A 21024-nucleotide genomic window follows, 5' to 3' on the forward strand; every position below is an offset into this window, starting at 1 on the left:
AAATACAAAAATATATCATTTCTACTTTAATTTGGATTAGTCTCTAAATTCTATTGTTACTTTTGCATTTTGAAAGTAAATAATGAATTATTTCATTATTTTATTTTATTGAAATATTTGAAATTTTTTGCAAAATTTAGTATTTACAATTAAGAAAAAAAAGCTCTTGATATTGTTTTTTTTTTTTAATTTATAACATTTTTTTAACAAAATCCAACCAAAAAAAATCATTCAAACATTACTCATTTTATATTAATTAAAAATTTTATAAATAATTTAGATTGTGTTATAATGTAATTAAATCAAAATTTTACATTATTATTTTTCTTTTTTGTTTTAATTAAAACGCTTGACTTTGTTAAAAATATAGAAGCAAAACAATTGAAATAAGTAAGATTAATTTAATAATAATATTTTCCTTCATGATTTTTTATTTTCAAATATTAAAAATATTTATTTGTTTTTTCTATACATTTCTTTTGTCTTCAACTTAAAATATAAAATAATTTTTAAAAATAAAATATGTATTATATTTTTTATATTAACATTCAAACATTTGTTTTTTAAATTAAAATATCAAGGGGGAAAAAACACAACGAAATATAAAGTGTAAAAACTTCCTCAAGAATAAAAAAAAAAGCATAATAAATAAAATTATCGTTTTTGATCAATAATGATCTCATCACCAGATTGTATATTATAACTATATAATCTTTTATGAGGGTATTTCATTTCCTCGGGTCCTTGATGATCTCTTAAATCTTGATCAACATAATATAAACGCATCTTATTATGTGGTATGCCAACAATACGTTCCAATCGCATTTTCAAATCGATTACAGTTCTAAAATTAAAAATAAAATAAAATTTAAATAAATAAATTATTAAAATAAATTAATTAAAATTTTTAATTTTTAGCAATATGTTTTTAAATATTTTTCAAGACATCCTTTATTTAATCTGGATATCTTAGATCTTAAAGCTAAAGTGTAAATTTTTTTTAGATTAATTTCTTAGTAAAATATTTTTGTAATTTTTAATCAATAAAATTTCATGTTTAATTCTGTGAAAAAAAGAAGAAGCGGCAAAAAAAAAAATTTATTCATGTTTGAATTCTACTTTGCGAAAAATTTTAGTAGATTTTACAAAGTATGGTAGAAAATTTAATAAAAGGAAATCGAACTCTGAAAAAATTTACATTGCAAATACAACGTGCAAAAGCCCAGTCTCGTTTTCAGCTCTTTTTATCGCTACCTTTTACTGTGGCAGACGCTGCCGATATTTTTATGTATGTTATAGTTCAATTTTTCGGGAATGTTGAAAACTTATTTAGTTTAATAAACTGTAAGCTAGCCAGAATTACAATACCATTTTCTACAATGAACGAATACGAATACAAATGGCAGGATTCAATGCCATTTAAGAAATTTTAAAACAAAGTATTATTAAATAGAAATTATTTCAACTATGATATGATTATAGAATTTCGCTTAATTTTTAAAATAAATCTCATTTGAAAACTAACTTTAGAAAGTAAATTTAACAATTTCTTACATTATTAGAAAACCATAATTTCAAAAATTTTTATTAACTAAGCAGTTAACAAAATAACATTTTTAATCTTCTTAAAATATCAAAACGAAAATTCCAAGAACACGTTCAAAATTTTTTAAATTTTAATTTTCAATTTTCTGAAATAATTTTATTGTAAAAAAAATACTATAATTTATAACTAAGATTTAATTTAAAACAAAATACATAATGTATGCATAAAATTTTCGCGTAAAATTTCAAAAATATTCCAAACACAAATTTTTATAATTTTTAGCTGCTCAAATGCCAAATATACATATTTTCATTTCATAAATATTTTAGCTTTTCAAAATGGATTCATCACTTGAAGGATTTTGGAAAATATTTTTGTTCTATACATGAATAAATTTAGTTATATAATAAATAAAATTGAAATTTACCTGTAAACATCACAACTTCTAACTTCACAAATATCACCATAAGTAAATGTTATTTTAACACGTTTCTCTGGTCTTAAATCAATATTAACCAATGGATCTAATTTACCATGTTTGGCAATTAATTCATTATAACGTGCTGGTCGATCACTTTCTGGTTTATCCATATAATAACGTATAAAAGCTCTTTCAGCATCTTCACGTTCTTCAGTTGTTACAACACCACCATTCAAAGTTTGAACATATGGTAATCTTGCTATTAATAATTGACGTCGTTCATACTCTGTTGAATCGCATTTATCCCAAAGTGGCCAATTCTAAAAATCAAGAAGAAAAAAAAATTATTATTTTGATATAAAAATCAATTTCTATTTTATTTGTTATTTTATACGTTTTTCAAGGTTCATTTATTGTTATTATTTTGTATGAATAAAAATAAAATAAACAAATTAATATATTTTCTTAGAAACAATAATAATGTGTGCGATTTACCTGCACACGAAGATTTTTCAAATTTGGAAATTGTGCTAATCGATCAACATCATCCCACGTATTTATTTTTGTGCTGCTTAAGTTTAAAAATGCTAAATTCCTAACAATATAAATGTAATAAATTGAATTTTATTTAATAATTACTTCATATAAAATAATTTACTTAAAAAATTCATGAGGTGGTGCAACATCTTCATCATCGGTGGTATTTGATGATTTATCACTATTTGATGATGGCGGTCTTGGCACTGCTTCAACAGCTCTAAAAATTAATAAATACATAAATAACATTAATATCTTGAATCAAGAATATTGAAAGAATTTATTGGTAAAAAACTTACTTTAAAGGGCAATTTGCTAATACAAGAGTATCTAAATTTGGAAATACTCTACCCAATCGGCATATCTCTGACCAATCTTGTACTGGATTACCAGTAAAATGTAATTTTCTAACACCACTATGTGCTTCAGTTTTTTTATACATAGAACTTGTTGAATCACTTCTTTTATATGATTCAACATTATTATGTTTATCACAAGCAATCATGGAAGAGCTACCAGGATAAGATGATGCAACTGAATTATCCTTTACATGTGTTGCTGAAGGTAATTTTAATTCTGTCATTTTTGATATCGTTGTTTCAATATTTTGTATATCTGTTCTCGTTATTCCTGCTGTTGTTGTTGATGCTCCTATAGGTATTAATTCTGTACCAGAAATTTTATTTGTTCCATTACAACATAATGTATTTGAATTTAATATTGTATCTGAATTTATTATATTATTTTCGTTGCCATTATTTAAACGTTGTTGTTGTTGTTGGTATTGGTGTGTTTTAATTAATTTACATTGACATAATTCTTCTGGTTTATCATCATCATCATCACCTAATGTTAAATCATCTAAATCTGATGTTATCATCATACCACAATAATCATCATCAATTGTATCAATTAATACATTACGATAATCATTTAAGCTTAAATGCAATTCTTGTAAAGCTGGTACATATTTTAATAAACTTTCAACACTTTCCCAATCTAATCTAGTATTATTTAATACTAAACTTTTTAATTGTTTTAGGCACGTTGTTTGTGGTGGTGCAATAACTGGTCCATTTAATAAATTTTTGCTCAAATTAACAAATTCAATACGTGGCATATGCTCTAGTATACGAAATACTTCATTCCAATTGGCTAATTTATTTTGTGCCAAATCTAATTCCCTTACTGTATGGCATTTCTTTTTAAGATCTTCTTCACTACCAGCACAATCAATATCACAGTCATTAAGGACTAATAATTGGGGAACACTAAAATATTTAAAAAATTAAAAAAAAATTAAATAAAAATTCATTTATTGAAAAATTTTTAATTTCAGCTTAAATTTTACGTTTTATAAATGACAATTAATATTTACCTTACGAGTGGTGGCAGTTTTGGTACAAAAATTGACACAAGTTGTTCTTGAGGATCTGGTGGGCCAGAAAAATCACAGCATCCCACCCCATATTTTTCTTCAATTGCTTCAAGCAGTGATGGCATCTTCGTTGATTTGAAATTTTATTTTTTTATTATATTATTAATTTTGATTGAATTTTTTTAATTTTTTCTTTTTTAATATTTATTAATTTAAAATCAAAAGATTTTATGTCCAGTTTTTGTTTTTGAAAGCTCTGTAAAAAAAATTAAATAAAAATAAAAAATTAATAAAAAAGAACATTTAATTTAAAATTTTTGACAATTTAATAAAAAAACAAAAAAAATAAATGTCATATTATTGTGAATGGAGCAAGAGTTCTTCGATCAAATTTAATTTAAATTAGAATAGCCCTAAGGAATTGACTCAAAAAAACGTATAATATTTTTTAATTTTCCTATACAATAGCTAATTATTTATCAAGGAATTTTTTTCCAAAACTTTTACTTAGATTCTGGTTTACTCAGAATTGTATGATATTAATCTACTATATGTTTTGTACGGTGATGTTTTGGGCCTCTCATTATATTCTGCACCCTAGAAAAGGTTATATTATAATATAATATTATTAACATTAGTATAGAATTCGTAACGACTTAAATGAATCGTCTCAAGTATGAGCAACAATATCGCCTTCAGTATGAACACGTTAACTCCTGCACTGTTTTAAATTTTGCAAACGGTTATCTAATTACATTGTAAATATTAGAATAATGGCAACAGTGGTTCGTGTAGCTGCCATACAACCATAAAGACAATTTTAAATTAAATTAATTTTTATAGTCAGGTTTCCAAGCTATAGAGTTTAATTCAGTCGGTTAAGATCGATTGAAACGTTTTTATTTGTTTTAATATCAAGTACGTTGTAAAAGTATAATGTGTTTCACAATGTCTATATGGCTCTTCTATATTTGAGGTCATGAATAACAAAATAACAATAATCGAACAAAGGCTATAAGTTCAATATTGAAATACGTATATGTTAAGAAAAAGTTAATGAACAGTGTCTATAAGTTATAATTGAAGCCTGTAAATAATCAAAAATTTGTAATTTTATATGAGACAACGTAATGCTAAGTTACGCATATTGCTGTTATACACGTAAATTAAATTAATTCATTTTTATATTTTTAAATATCGTGTTATATCGTATATTTATAATTTTATAATTTCTCAATTAGTAACACTAATTGAATATCAAAAAAGTCATATTAAATTAATTTTAAATATTTTTATAATATACAAGTGCGAGTTAACCATAAAAATATTAAATTAATTTTAACCACACAACAAGTTTTTATTAAAATATAAAAAAATCAATGAAATGACATAATTGAAATTAAATCAAATAATAATAATAATAATATTTTTTTCAATTAAACATATTTAAGGCGGAATTTTTAATTTTTTACTACAATACTCTAATAGAATTCAAATAAGATAAAAACTAATGTATGTATGTAAGATTATAAGTATATAGTAAATTTTATTTAAATAAAAAAAAATTAATAATATTCTTTAAATTTTTATAAATCATTTGCTATAAGTTAGCAGAACATCTTCTCTGTGTATGGAAAATTCAAGGACATTTTGATAATTAAAATTCAATTAAAAATTATTTCTTTTCTTTTTTGCAATTTCTTTTTAAATAGAAATATTCATAAGCGTACTACACACAAATATATTTTAAATATAATATACATATATGATTTACATAGTATATACCAACATGTATTTTATTTTGTTCAAGTTCATTCGGAATAATTTATTTTAAATAATATTTAATTAATAATGAAAAAAATTAAACATGTTATTCATAAATTCAAAATAATGAAGTAATATTTAAATTATTTTAATAATAAAATTAAAAATATTTAATAAAAATTCGTAATAGCTAGCCAGCTAGAGTATGGTAATAGTCTAATTCTAATAATAAATTAAAATATTGCTAAGTTTTGCAATATTATAGTTCGGTTTTGTAGAACGAAAATAAAATCATTTTAACCACATTATTTTTTTTTTCAAATTTTAACCACAAATTTTAAATAATTATTAATTAAAAATATTTTAAAGAAATAATTATTTATTACATTTTAAGTATTTTTTTTGTAATTTAAGATAAAATACTACAGCTACTTTAGATACGAGTATAGTATTGTATTTCGATTGAATTGAAAATGTAAGTTCATTTTCAGTCATTATTGTGACTATCACTCTGCAAATTGTGGTTGGAACGAACATTGGGAAACGAAAATTCTAAGATAATAATAAAATTTCTAAAACGTTTTTATAGAAGATTACAAAAGTTTCAGTCCAAAAACTACATTATTGAAGACCTTCTTTGAAAAAGAGATAGGTTGAATTATTTTAACAATTTTGATTTACTGAAAATTCGGCGATTATTTTCATCTTTTCAATGTAATACGGTCTTTGTAATTTTGTTATTCGATAAATTGAACATGGTTAACTATTTTACAAAATTTTGTTTTAAATATAGTGGATTTGGAAGTTAAAGCTTTTGGATTTGTACACTTTCTACCTGTGGATATAAAAAAGCAAACAAAATCAGATCCGAGTATATACACATTTAATGCTTATTAACGCTTAATAGCAATTGAGGAATAAATTTTAAAAGCAAAAGACAAGATTTACAAATTATGAGCAGAAAATTTTTCTTAGGAGAAGTAGACAACAATTCACGTATAATTTAATTTATCATCTACATACCATGCAAAATCTTAGGACATATAGTAAAGTTATAAGGCAAAGAAGGAAATATTTAAAAGTTAATATTAATAGATTAGATTAAATGAGAATTAACTGGTTGAATATTGATTGTTTTTAGTGAATAAAAATATAATTTGCAATTTTAACTTTTTTCCGAAAAAAATTTCTTAATTAAATTTTGACGAAAAATCCTTGATTTTGCATTTATGTTTTGATCAATTTCTTTAAAAAATTTTTCTCATCTACTCAGAAAATATGAAAACAAAAAAATTCCTTTTTTAATTGAATTCTTTTGTTCTTTATGAAATTGAATTTAAAATATGAAATTAAAAGCCATAAAAATACTTTCAAAAAAATTTTATAAATTATTTTCTAAAGGATATTTTTATAAAAAACAAAAATTTTTATCCTTGATTGCGCCCAATTAAATGTATTTTTAAAAGATTTTCAAATAAAAGAAAAATTCTTTGCAGTTCCACTTAATTTACACTTTTATGATGGGAGCACACAATGAAAAATTGATTTGGAATTCAAATAATAATAAATTTTAATAAAAGTTGAGGATTATTTTACGAGTATTATGAGTTTTATAGTCTATTTTAAATGTAAACAAAAAATATAATTTAAATATTTTTTTTTGTATGGAAAATAGAAAATGAGACTTCAATTTTCCTAGAGAAATTAAGGAGGTATAGAATATTAAGCAATTCAATGAAAAATAATAAACTCCAGTTGTATAATGTACAAATCTTGGTATAATTTTATAAAAATTTTACTAATATTATTGTGATTAGACTACAATCATATTATGTTAAATCTATAATATTTTATTGTTCTCGGCACCCAATGCCCTGTATATTATAAACAATTCTAATGAAATAAAATTCATAATAGAAAGGAAGGTTTAATAAAAATATATTAAATAGCTTTAAATATAATATTTTGTTAGATATTTTTGAAAGTATGTGTACATAGTACCCTACAAATAAGTGTTTGACAGAATGAGAATAGGCAAATATGAAGTAAATATCCGTTTACCGTAATTTTCATTTACATAAATCATTTTCAAATATATCCATTTATATATTTCAGAATAACCATTCATTTTAGATTTTTGATGCACTTTTTTGATCCTCTTTCTGTGGCAAACTGATGTTTCAAATGGTTATTTTAAGCTCTTAACAAAAAATTTTGGTTTAATTTTCAATAATTTAATAAATTTACTTCTATTCTATTATGCACAATAAAATTACATTAATTGTAATGCAAACATCTTATATACTAAGAATAATGATCCACGTGTAAAGAGTAAAATAAGTGCAACTCATACAAGAACAAAAATTCATACAATATATGCAAGGCTAAACAAAATATGTATATAATTAAATTTTATTGATGTCGCGTATATAAGCATACGTGTATGCACAACACTATATACATATAAATATAAACACAATATAAGTATATTTTATTTTATTTCATTAAGATATTGAATTTTATAAAAATCTTTTTTCGTTTTCTTATTTTAGTATAATTGTATTGACATTTTGGTGGCATAAATTTAAACTAAATTGTTAAACAAGGGAAAATTTTAATTTACAATTAAATTTTTATTTCTTAATTATTCTTTGTGTGTATTACCAATTACATTAATAAATATTTACTTTTGATTTGTGTGGAAATACAAATACAGATGACTAAATAAAGCGCATTATTAAAATAAAATTATAAAATGAAAGTTAATAAAAATAGGTATGACAAATGTGAAAACGTCAAAATGTCGGAGTAATTTTTTAGTAACGGTAAATAGCAAAATAGTAACTGAATATTTATTTACATTTTTCTTTTCTTTTGTTTTACAGCCTTAAGTTATACTTCACGAGCATTTTCCACATAATAATATATTTCATGCAAATTAATTTACACTTAACCCGTTCAATTAAGCGGTTACACTATTGTAATTTTTCTACATGATTAATAAATATATAAATCATATCTGAATTAACTCAACTATATAGAGAACATATTCGAATTAGTACAAGTTTTAATAAAAAACAAATAGGGTGTTCGAAAATTTTAATTGTACTCCCGAAACAGTATTGTAAAATAAGTAAAGGAAATGTTTAATTTTTTCGGTTTACTTCACGATTTTCTTAAAGGCCAATAAAGAAGCTCATCTCCTTGGGTTTCTTACTTGATATTTAAAAAAAAAAATTTATGTTTTTCCTTTTAAATCGGGAAATATTATGAGTTGAACAACCCTTTCAGAACTAGGTGCACATTTGAGTTTTGGCTATTAATAGTAGATAGTAGGATATTTCTAAATCAGTGTTATTTTAAAAATCCATCCAAATTATATTATATTAAATTATTGTCATTTTCACATCTATAATTGTCTCTCAAATTCGCTTGACAGGCTTTTAATTGAATAACAATTTGACAGCCAATACACTACAATACAACAACTATAGTTGCTTTTAAACAATACTATTCTTAAATTCGCTAAAATCTTAAAAATGCAATATACATATACAGTTATAAAATTATAAAAACTGCATTTCAGTTTATTTATTACAATTAAAAAAACCTTTAAACTATGACTTTGTATTCGGGCTTGTACAAGTTAATTTTGACTTAAATTCGCTCATAATAAATTAAGTTACAATCTACATTGCCTAAATATTAATCTTTTTCTCATTAATTTAAAAATTTTAACTAAAAATTACGGTCATTTTAAAATTTTAATTTAACTTAATTCTGTCAAAAAAAAAATTAAAGCAGAAAATTTTTTAGTATTTTTATGTTTTTTCAAAAATTTTTAACGCTAAAATGAAACCTTCAAAACTCTTATACATTATTCAATTAAGTATACATTTACATATACAATAAGTATTCGTGTGTAGGTATTATGGTTGCAAATTCATATTATGTATAAATACCAAGGCATGTGGATATTTCTGTAGTCTACAAAAGAATGACCTTATTTTATGCATTTTGTATGTCTCATTTTTTTTTACGTAAATATAATTATAATAATTCAACCTTCAATTCCTGCGATTCGTTTGACTGTCGCAAAAAAAATGTACAAAAAAAAAAATTTGAAAACATTAGCACTTTAAATCTATATTGTAAATATTATCAAAGGAAAATGTAAAAATTTTTTCAATTTAAAAATTTTTGGATTTAAAATTCCGAATATCGTTTATAATATGATAGTGTAATTTCATCGAAATGGTATATTACAAGATCCGATATATTCGCCATGTATGCAAATTCAAAGAGTCATTTAAGATTATTGCTGAAGATCTCTAATACAAGTGATATTCAATTTATTGCAAGTGGCTTCAATTTATAAAAGTGGCTTCATTATTCCTAGGAGGAGCATGGAGCTAATGCATGACATTGAGCCATGCCCTAGTTTTATTATGTCATAAAATTTTAACTAGATAGGTGGCTACCCTGTCGTAGTTTTTTTCTCTTTTTGAAGCTCAATATCCCATCTAACTCTTATATTAATCCTTTAATTTATTAACTACTTAATTTACCAATTATACACTTTATTTAAGAATTAGTTTAATTAAAAACAAAAAATTTTTATTGATGTTATATTACATTGCTAACAAAATTTCTTTATTACATTTTATCTCACAGTGAGCAGGCTTTAAATAATTATTTGTTTTATATTACGTCTTTATAAAATTTTTTCTTTAATTTTTATATTTATCTTTTCATTTCTTCTAATTGTAATTACAATTGTTGCAAAATAAATATTTGTCTTAATAACCATATAAATTGTTGTTGTTCGAAATGAAAAATTCAATATCACTTCATCATTCGCACCACCGCAGTTTGTTTTCTACATCTATACTATACCTTTATTATGCTACTGTCAAACTTAATTTGTGTAAGACATTTTTCAACAAAAAAAAAAATAAATAAATAAATTTTATTGAATATATAAAATTATTTTGTCCGTCAGGCAGTTTACAGAAAAATTAAAATCGAAATTTATCCTAAATGTATGCAACGAAAATAAAAAGAAAATGAAAGAAATTTTGATACAGTTTTGATTAATTTCATTGAATAACTTGTTTATTAAAGCATTATTAATGACAATGTTCATTGAGATTCGCATAATTTAAAACAATTAAATGTAAAGTTGGGATCGAAATCATAACCACATTCCTACAACCTAATTCCGAAATTGTTCATGAGAAAAGCATTCAATTCCAAAAATACCGATAAATTAGCACGAAAATATAAGAGAATTATTATTAAAAAATTTGTCATAGGTAATTGAAGTTACGTATTAATATTTGCTTAATTATTTTATACATTTAACGTACTTATTTAACATAGGTCAGAAGGAAAAATAAAACTTAAAAACCCTTCCATTTTTTTTTTTGAATTTTGTTTTATCATTTCCGCTATTATTTAGCGATTTCACATAAAAAACAAACTATATAGAATTTTTACCTATATAAAAATGTAATTATTACCATTATCTGCAAATAATGACGGAGTTATTACCTCATTAATTTTGTACAGACAATGAGAAAGTTTTACAAATATTTTACCACTTAAAAACAGTTAATAGTTAATTATTCACTACTTAAAAGAGTTAAAAATTTAATTTAGTTTCCTATATAATTCACCTTAAATTTTTTTACTTCAAAATCCTACAGCGAATTTCGTACTACATATGCAAAGTTAACCTACAAGAATCTACAAATTATGTGCCAAAAATTTTCTATTTTCTATTTTCTTACGGAATATCAATTTTTACTAATTTTAAATTTCTTCTATAAATTTTATTTACTTTAATGTTCGAATACCTTTCGGATATCGTATCCCATTAAGCTTGTATAAAATTGTCATTTTTATAATAACCATTATTAGAGTATTTATTACTAAAAATTCTAATAATTTATTACTACAAATTTTATTAAGAATTTTATTACTATAAATTCCATTACAAGACATCATGCCTACAATTCAAGTTTTCTACTGAACATGTTATTTTTTAAAATTTTTCATTTGCCTAAAATGAATAGAACAAATTATGAAATTTTCAATCAATAAAATGATTTCTTATCTACATTATACCCCCACAATAAGTTCAAGTTTTTTAAAATATTTTCGAATTTAAAACTTTTCAGTCATAAAAGCGCGTCTTACACCAATTTTTTGAAATTTAAAACTTCATAATTAAATTACTGTTCATAATTATTTAAGAATATTAATGATCTACTTTGTATACTATATACTATTACTATCATGCAAGTTGATAACAAAATATGGAAAAGAAAATGAAAAATGTTCTTTTCTTTTTGTAATTTAATGCTGAATCATTTTAGCATAATAATGATGGAATTACAACAATTTATTTAAAAGAAAAAACATATGATTACTTTTCACTTTTTTTTTTTCTTATGTTTCATATCTATAATTTTATTTTTAGTTCAAGTTCAAGGCGAAAATAATATAAAATATGTTGGGAGTAGTAGAAGCGAAATAATATTAAGCAACAAATATATAATTGCTAGCAACTTGTTGCTAATTTACACTTAATGAATATTTTTTTTATTATTGAAGTGTGTGTGTTTTGTAAATTTTGTTTGAGATTGTATGAAAGAAAAAATCCAATATCTAGCTAGTAGAAAATTATTGGATTTCTTTTATAATAAAATTTATGTTTTGTTTGTAATTCATAATGATTATGTAACGTAAGGTTTTATGTATAATTATATTATGTATATAATAATAATATTCGGATTATAACAAAGCGGAACAAAAAAAAATAAATAAAAAAAGAATCCGGTGAACCGTATTAAAAAATGTAATGATGTTGAAAAAATTATAATAATAATAATAATAATGATTATACAGAAATTTTGTTGTAATACTAGTATTACAATATCATTAACATTAATAGTGATGATTCATCGATCAATACTCAGTAGAATATCAAAAAAAGTCGTATAACTAAAACCGTACAGCTTATATAACATGAAGAATGTAAAATAATTTGTTCCACAAATAAAAGAATCTTTAATTTGTAGTATCAATTAATATTGAAACTGGAACTTGTTAAGAAACAAATTTATACACAAAAATTTTAATCACATGAAATGATTTGTAGATATAGATTTCTAAATTGCAACGTTCAACTTTATTAAAACAATTTTTTCCCCTTGTACTAGTGTGGAACCTAGGGCGATATCATGCCCTAGTTCATTGAGTCATAGAGCTTTAGCTAGGTATATGACTAGCCTGCCGTAGTTTTTCTTTATATATTTTAATTTATTAATATTTTCTGTTTATTTTTCTTAGATTTTTTTAATATCGAATATTATGAATATGTGAAAATTATTTGTATAATATTTGTAAGTATTGTGTATATAAAGCTGACCGGGATTTGACCCGAGACTTTTCGATTAAAGGACCGGTGCCATAACCAATGACAACAATTAAGTTAATAATATTTTGTATAACAATTACGCAAATTGTAACATTTATTCGAAAATGACTACTAATAAAAGTTTGATTTACTCAAAAACTAGTAGCTGATACTAAATTAGAAAATTTTATATTGTTTTATGTTGTTAATTTCTTTAGAGAATTCGGAAATTTTCGAGAAATTACATTCAAATAAAAAAATTAATTTTATTATTAACGATAGGAAAATTTGGAACAAAATTTAACACACAATTAGTATTTAAAATTTATAGCAATACATTACATTGTTACCCCTATAAGTAAAACAATTATAAAAAGACATTTACCCTAATGAAGCAAAAGGACGTGCTTCGTAAATGAACAGCACATTTTGTATTATGTAAAGAAAACTTATTGAAGAGTAAATACCACAATATAACCAAATTTTAGTAAATATTTCAGTAAATTTTCAATATTTTCTCAATATTTGAAAATTACTAAATTTAAATAATCTAAATTTAAATAATCTAAATAAAATTAAATAATCTAAATTTTTTATTAGTTATAATTTTAGAAATTGCTTGTACTTTATAATTATACTCTCAAAAACTTTTATTATTGAATTAAATCAATCAAAATCAGACAAAGAATTTAAGTTTTTTACTAGAACTATGTTTTCTAACAAAATTTTCAATTTTATTTTAGCAAAAAAAAAAAATTTTGCAAATCTATATTGTGTATATTTTTTTTTATAATTTGACCTTATTCAATGCCATAATAAATTATAGTCTATTTACTAGAAAAAAACCAATTAATATATGGTTGTCAGTACTAACTGATAAGTATTAAATTAGTTGTATTTCCGCAGAAATAAGTCAATTCTGTCAAACATTTTTCAAATTAATATAAAAAGAAGTTTTTACTTCGATTAAATAATTGTTGCAAAAATTTAAACGAATTCCAATAATAATAATAATCTATCTTTAATAAATTATATTAAATTTTCATTAATTTCAAAATTTCGTTCATTTAATGGTTATTGTTTTTTTACAAATTAGTAACAAGTATTTGTTATAAATAAAATTTTAAATTAATTTTATTTGAATTTTTAGAACAATATATTATTAAACTGCCAATCAAGCACAAATATTTCATATGAAAATTAAATATCTACTGCAGTGTATTAAAAATTATAGTTTTGTAAGGAGTTACTCATAATGAGAATATTCGTATATTATATTATACTATACAATTATATTATTAGATTGACAGATTAAAAATGTTTCTTTAGACTTCTTCTCACTGTTATATTGAAATATTTTCTTAAAAACATTTCTGTCTTAGTTTTAAGCAAAATTAACTTAAATTTTAATTAATAAAAATTTGTGGTTTGCGATGCTATTAAGCGAACAATTGAAACTACGAAGCAAATAGATACTCAATGTTTCTACAACATTGCAATACCTATTAAAAATTTTCATTAATCTATTAGATAACATTAATAGCAAACGTCTAAATTTACTTGCTTTACATATTATGTATTTAATTAATAGAATTTTAGTAAACACACTTTAATTTGTATTAATCATTTTAAATTATAATTGGAACACACTTTAATTTCGAATAATTGGGATGGTTATTTATAATGATTTTGATGGTTAAATCATAGAACACAGACTGGTTTACATGCTCATCATCTAGCGAAATGGAAATAGCAAGTTGTCGATCCGCATATATACACATACATCATTATATAAACGATAACTGGTATATGAAAACACATATGTATTTAAATGTAGAGAAAATTCAAGATCCCACAACAAAATCAAACCTTAGTCAGTTTTAGTAGATTTTCAGTAATTTTCTTAATTTTTTCCCCAAATAATTAAAAATTGAAAAAATTTAGCTTCTAATACTAATGATGCCATTAATTAAAATCAATACGGAGAAATAGATACTCTCATAATCCTTATAACATTTCTAATATTACAATATAAAATGATAATAAAATGAATTCACAAATTCGAATGTCATATAAAGGGTGTCCAAATATCATAATTGACCATAAAAACAAAATATTATTCACGGTATTAAATCGCTTTTAAATCTATACTTGATTTCTTTTATATTATATTTTTTCTTTATTACATTGGCTATATAATTTTATTAAAGCTTAAAAATTAAAGTGCGCAATTCTAGTTTTGAAACTACAAAAAAACATAAGAGCGAAAAAAAACCAAGTCAAATAAATTAAATAAAATTCAATTTCTTTTAAAAGTTTAAAACACACATTCCAAAACGTCAATATTTGGCAAAAGAAAAATAAGAAAACCATCAAAAGAAACTAGTATATAAAAAAACTGATATGAGCACAAACCAATCCAAAAACAAAGTGACGAAAAAAGCTTCTTCAAGGTCTTTGAAAAAAAAAATTTAATAATTTCATTAAATATTGAATTCATTCCGCGATTTCAGAGCTTTGCTTTATTTTAATATTATTTATTTGAAAATTTGGATTGCAAGGTCAAAAAGTTCCATAAACGCTAATTGAAATATTTTCACTGATTCATTATTGAGCGATTATTGAGTAAGTTACGAAATATCCAAAATATTCAAGTTGTTATTTTAAATTTTAACTTACACATCATATTTAATGGATTATAAAGCGGAACGAAAAATTACTGTCTAGTCAATTTTAAATTGTTTCTACATACACACAATAATTTGCAAATGCAAACTGACATATAGGGTAAATAAGTACAAACGGAAAACGTTCATTACAATTTGAAATTATCATCATAAGTAAATACATCCATATATACATACATATATGATTTTATTTGCTGTTTAAAATTTCAATCTCATATTATATAGTGCAATTTAATTGAATACCTTTTTCAAGAGTTTTAAAAATAATTTCTTTTGTACTCTTACTTTTCTTTAATTTTTTTACAATTTTTCATTCATGAAATATTTCTTTCTTAAAAATTGAATCTACTAGAATAGTATTTATTATTTAATGTGTACGCCACATTTAAACTTTAAGTGCTACTAATTTTAAGCTTTTGTAATAAACTTGAACTAGATTAAATATACTTAACTAGTTTATGAAATAGTTGTACTCAGAACTTATTCTAAAGAAACAAAAAGATATGAGGTGAATTTGATTTGCTTATGAATAGCAAATTTTGAATTTAGAATGTAAAATGAAAGAATTTAAGCAATCAAGCTCTCAGGTGTTTGAATATTGTACAACCTGATCCTCTCTTTCAATCTTATATTTAAATTATTTTAAAATGTTCTCAAATTTTTAATCTGTTGTTATTTCCTTTCATATCTCTTGAATCTCTTATTATTCTTTTCATATCGAGATTACATTTATTTATATTTGTTTCCCAAATATTTATATATGCTTGCTAATGTTATGTTCGAATTTTCTGTAGTTCTAGCTTATTTATGAAATTTGCAGTAATTGGAGGTATGGAAAATCAAGAATAAGTATTTGTAGAATTTAAAATACCCCTAAAGAAAACTTAATTCCAAAAAGTAAAGTTATCAGTTTATTATTTAAATAGTTTTAACAAGAAAAGGATATAACCAATTTTATTAAGAGATATCGTATCGAACATACTCGTATTATGATACCATATCGAACTCATAACCATCCAACTTGATTACATATCGAACATATGTATAACTACATCGAACATGTTAGAGCAGCAAAATTTTTTAATGTCGAACTAAGTATGTATTGAAAAATCAAATGTTATATTTCAAAACTAATCTCACAAATTATATGCCAATAATTAGTTAGCATGTACGATAAAATTTATCTAGCGTTTAAAATTTTTTTAAGTCTACATTCCTCTAATACTCGTACATATCTTTATATTAATTATTTTATTCATATTTTTTATTTAATATTTTTAATTCCCAAGAATGTTTGAAAATTTTAGAGAACAGAACAGTTTTTGCGCATTTCGTTATGATTTTAAGCTTTTAAAACATTAAATTTTTTTTTGTCAATTCAACTTTATTTCTTTTTTGTGTTAACTTAATTAAAAACTATTAAAATTTTTTTTAAAATGCGTGTTTTAGTTTAGAAAGAATTGGCTCTTTAGTAAAAAAGAAAATGCCAATAGAAAATTATGGAAAAACACTACCGGAACTAAAAAAAAAGCCCAAAAACAAAAAACCAAACAAAAATTTCTTGGTTTAAAAAATTTATTATTAATGTGATATTAAAAATGATTTACATAATAATAATTATTATGGCAGACATTATGGTGAATGCGGATAAACAGGTAAATATTATTATTTATATATTATATACATATTATACTTATATAAGTATATAAGCTTAAATAATAAATCTAATATTTACGCTATATAAATGTTGACATACTGATAGATTATTGGTTGCATACATGTGTCTGATTAAGTAATATTGAAGCTTTTATAGGAATATTAAAACAGAGTCGATAAAATATTAAAATAAAGTTGAAATTTAAAATTTAGGATTCGCAAATATTATATTTAAATTTATTCTCATTATTCCATAATTTTCTATTACTCTTCTATCATTTTCATTATTTCAGAATTTTCGATAACTTACTCTTGCAATATTGCTTTGAATTAAATTGATTTTTTAAAAATTTCCATATACGCAATACGCAACATACGCAAATTCTGCATTTCTTAACTTTGAAATTCATTAATTTATTATTTAATTTTATGAATTCATACAAGATTATAAGAGTTAAACTATACAAGAAAACTATAGTACATACAACTTTAAATGAAAACATCCCTTTTAGGGGTATATAACACTCAAACTGTAATTATGTTAACACATACAATGGAATAGTTCAGAGGATTTGTACAACGCATATATTTTCTTGCGTTAAATTTTACGTCTTTATGTGGAAAATTAATGTTGAATTTAAAATATTTAAAACTATTTTTTACTTACTCCTATTTAACGGGATTTTACAGATTGAAAGCGTCGCCTGATATAAAGTCAATTTCAGGTTAGTCTCGAGTAGTTTGAATTATTACCTAAGATAACTTACTTTTCTTTATATTAAACGCAACCCATTAAAATGTACATATCTCTTTCAATTTTTTTGTCATATAAAAGTTTGTATAACAATCTACTCTAAGATGGAATGCAAGGAGCATTCATATTTAGTGTAGTCTGTACACAAATTTTGCTTTGAATAATTTTTTAGATTATACAGAACTGGCAAGATTAACTATATTTCAACAAAATTGATTTTAACATTCCAAACGCAAAAATGAAATATATATAGCTCAGTTTTATATGTAATTTAGCTTTATACGGTACACAAATGATTACACGAGTATGTGCAGAAATTTTACCTTAGCATATAGCACAGTATGCGCATGCATAAACAGAAGCAATACAATTTACTTTTGACATGAAATAAAATGTGACATTTCTTTTACAAATACTGCGCATATAATTTTATCATAAGCTTACCATCTTTACAAAATTTATACATACATTGTAAATAAATATTGTGATGTTGTAAAAAAAAAAAAGCATTTTTAACTGCGCGATTTCAATTTTAAAACAAAAAAAATTAAAAAACTTAAAAATCAAATATAAAAATTATTTTTTTTCCTTTTTATTATTTAACTATTTATCTTTAGTGTGTAGGTTGAATGGTTATTGTTATAAAGTTAGTAAACTTTGTAAATAAGAGAAGAGAAAAGTAATTTATATTACTTTGTTTTTTACGCAGTTGTTATATACAAAAAAAAATCATATGTGGCTGTTAGGAATAAAGCAAATATTTTACAAAACAAAAACGTAAATTGTTTATAGAAAAAGTCAGCATTTAAATGTAAATATCAAAAAATTAGCATAAAAAGTAATACGAGACAGAAGAAGAAGCAAAAAAAAAACGTAATTGAAGTGAAAATTATTCATAAGCAAAATTAAATTTCTATAGAATCATGGAACGTTAGAATAGTGCTACTATGAGGCATGTATGTAGAGAAAATTCGAAAATTGGAGCAAATTTGAAAAAAAAATGATCGCAATATGGTTATAGCAAGAAAGTTCTGCATATAAACTATGTGTTATACATTCTAGTTTGTAATATATGTATGTATGTATGTGGGTATGGAAAACATATGAATTTCAATTTAATTAATTCAATTGATTTTAAATTTTAAAATAGAAGAAGATTGAAACTTTATAATAAAATTTTAGAAAATAAGCAATACCTAAACAGAAAACACTTGTTTAGACATTTACAAGTGGATGACATTCATTTTAAAAGAAAACAACTGTGTATAATTTAAATATTGAAATTTAGGCTACTTATTGTATTTGTATGGAATTTTAATATGCTGTTGAGTAAAATATAACCTTAGACAATAAATTTTAAATTTTTCTATTTCAATTTAATGTTCAAATCTATTTTGATAGCACAATGTTGTAAGAATTCTGATATATAAGTATACACCATAACCACATGTAAAAATTTCTTATAATAAGAATGTTTTAACACTTTTTGAATAAGAAAATTGCTCATAATGCTCTCTAAACCATAATTAAATCGTTTTTTTTTTTTGAAGGAGACCTAGTACATTTAAAATTTTGAAAATCTATTATTTTTCCAGGAATCATAATGTCAATATGTACATGTATGTAGCTGGACATGAAGTGAAAATAAATAATATGTTGTTGTAAAGAGATTTTATGCTAATATAGAACATCGCTCTTAACTACATTTTTGAATTATGTACTCTAAACACAAGCTTTGTAATATTTAATTTACGATAAAAATTGATTTAGCTCATTTCAGATGGAAACGATGCAAATATTAAACTTCTGTTAAATAACTAAAGGAAAACGCTTCTCTCCAATACGATCTTGTATAAATTAAACAATTTTTCATAGCTGGCCTATGACTTGTCGGAAGGGAAATGGAAAATGTAAATATATTAAAAGAATAATTTTGATGATACAAATTGCAGTAATTAAAAATAAGTTACAAGAATTTTCCAAATTTTTACTTGATAAAGCTACTAAATTCCCATTAAGAACATCATATTAGAGGTTTTGAAAATTCGCCCAAATACACTGTCAATATTATTACATCTAACTTAAGGTACGCATTTAGAAATTTAAATTTTACTTTGTTAATGAAATCAATAGCTTTTAAAAATATCAAATTTTAAATAATATACTTATGTATTATTTAAAACTTAGATCATCATTTTATTTATAGTTCTAGCTCACATAGAACAAGATAGTGTTCATAATTAATGAAATCGATATATTAAACTTTGTAAATTTTTTTTCTATTTACAACTTTTAAATTATTCTTTAGCATCACACTTATTTATTTATTAAAGAAAGTTTTTCATAATCTTGTAACAAATATTTTTCTTATAACACGATTTTTATGTAACTTTCGTATTAATTATTATTTATACAAAGATAAAATTCAATATGAATGACATAAGCAAAATTGCATTTCTAAAATTATGAAGCGGTGTTAATTAGCATTACAAAAACACTGTATTGAATACGCTGTTACGAAACCGATAATAATAAATCATAATTAAATTTTCTTTTCACATATTAGAATTTGTTTTAGAAAATACTTTTAAATACACAATATTCTTTAATTTTTGCAAAGATAATATGGTTACACAATAATAAACAAAGGAAATAATAATTGAATCAAATTCACAATGGGCGAGAAGCGCAGTTTAGTTGTATCATATTTGTTTCAATTAAAATGGGCCAGTTTGCTAAATTTTTCCAAAAGACGAACCTTATATACAAAAAAAATTCAGACTTTTTAATAAATTTATTAAATATTTTTTTATTAAATTTATTAAAGATTTTGAATTTACAGCAAGATAACTCCATAT

General features: G+C 22.8%; 1 protein-coding gene across 1 annotated transcript in view; it reads right to left on the minus strand.

Annotated features, from left to right (window-relative positions):
- Window positions 1-400: 400 nt before the first annotated feature.
- Window positions 401-21024, minus strand: part of LOC129611282 (tubulin-specific chaperone cofactor E-like protein) — a 48836-nt gene continuing 28212 nt past the window's right edge. Inside the window, exons 2-7 of the mRNA XM_055524345.1 lie at window positions 3883-4138; window positions 2804-3775; window positions 2626-2724; window positions 2463-2562; window positions 1974-2287; window positions 401-844 (exon numbers count right to left, since the gene is read on the minus strand). Of these exons, the coding sequence (XP_055380320.1) occupies window positions 655-844; window positions 1974-2287; window positions 2463-2562; window positions 2626-2724; window positions 2804-3775; window positions 3883-4007 (1800 nt within the window). The 5' untranslated portion in view covers window positions 4008-4138 and the 3' untranslated portion in view covers window positions 401-654. The remainder of the gene's footprint in view (window positions 845-1973; window positions 2288-2462; window positions 2563-2625; window positions 2725-2803; window positions 3776-3882; window positions 4139-21024) is intronic.

This window comes from Condylostylus longicornis, unplaced genomic scaffold, assembly GCF_029603195.1.
Source record: "Condylostylus longicornis isolate FDR11 unplaced genomic scaffold, ASM2960319v2 ptg000049l, whole genome shotgun sequence".
Taxonomy (NCBI): Eukaryota; Metazoa; Arthropoda; class Insecta; order Diptera; family Dolichopodidae; genus Condylostylus; species Condylostylus longicornis.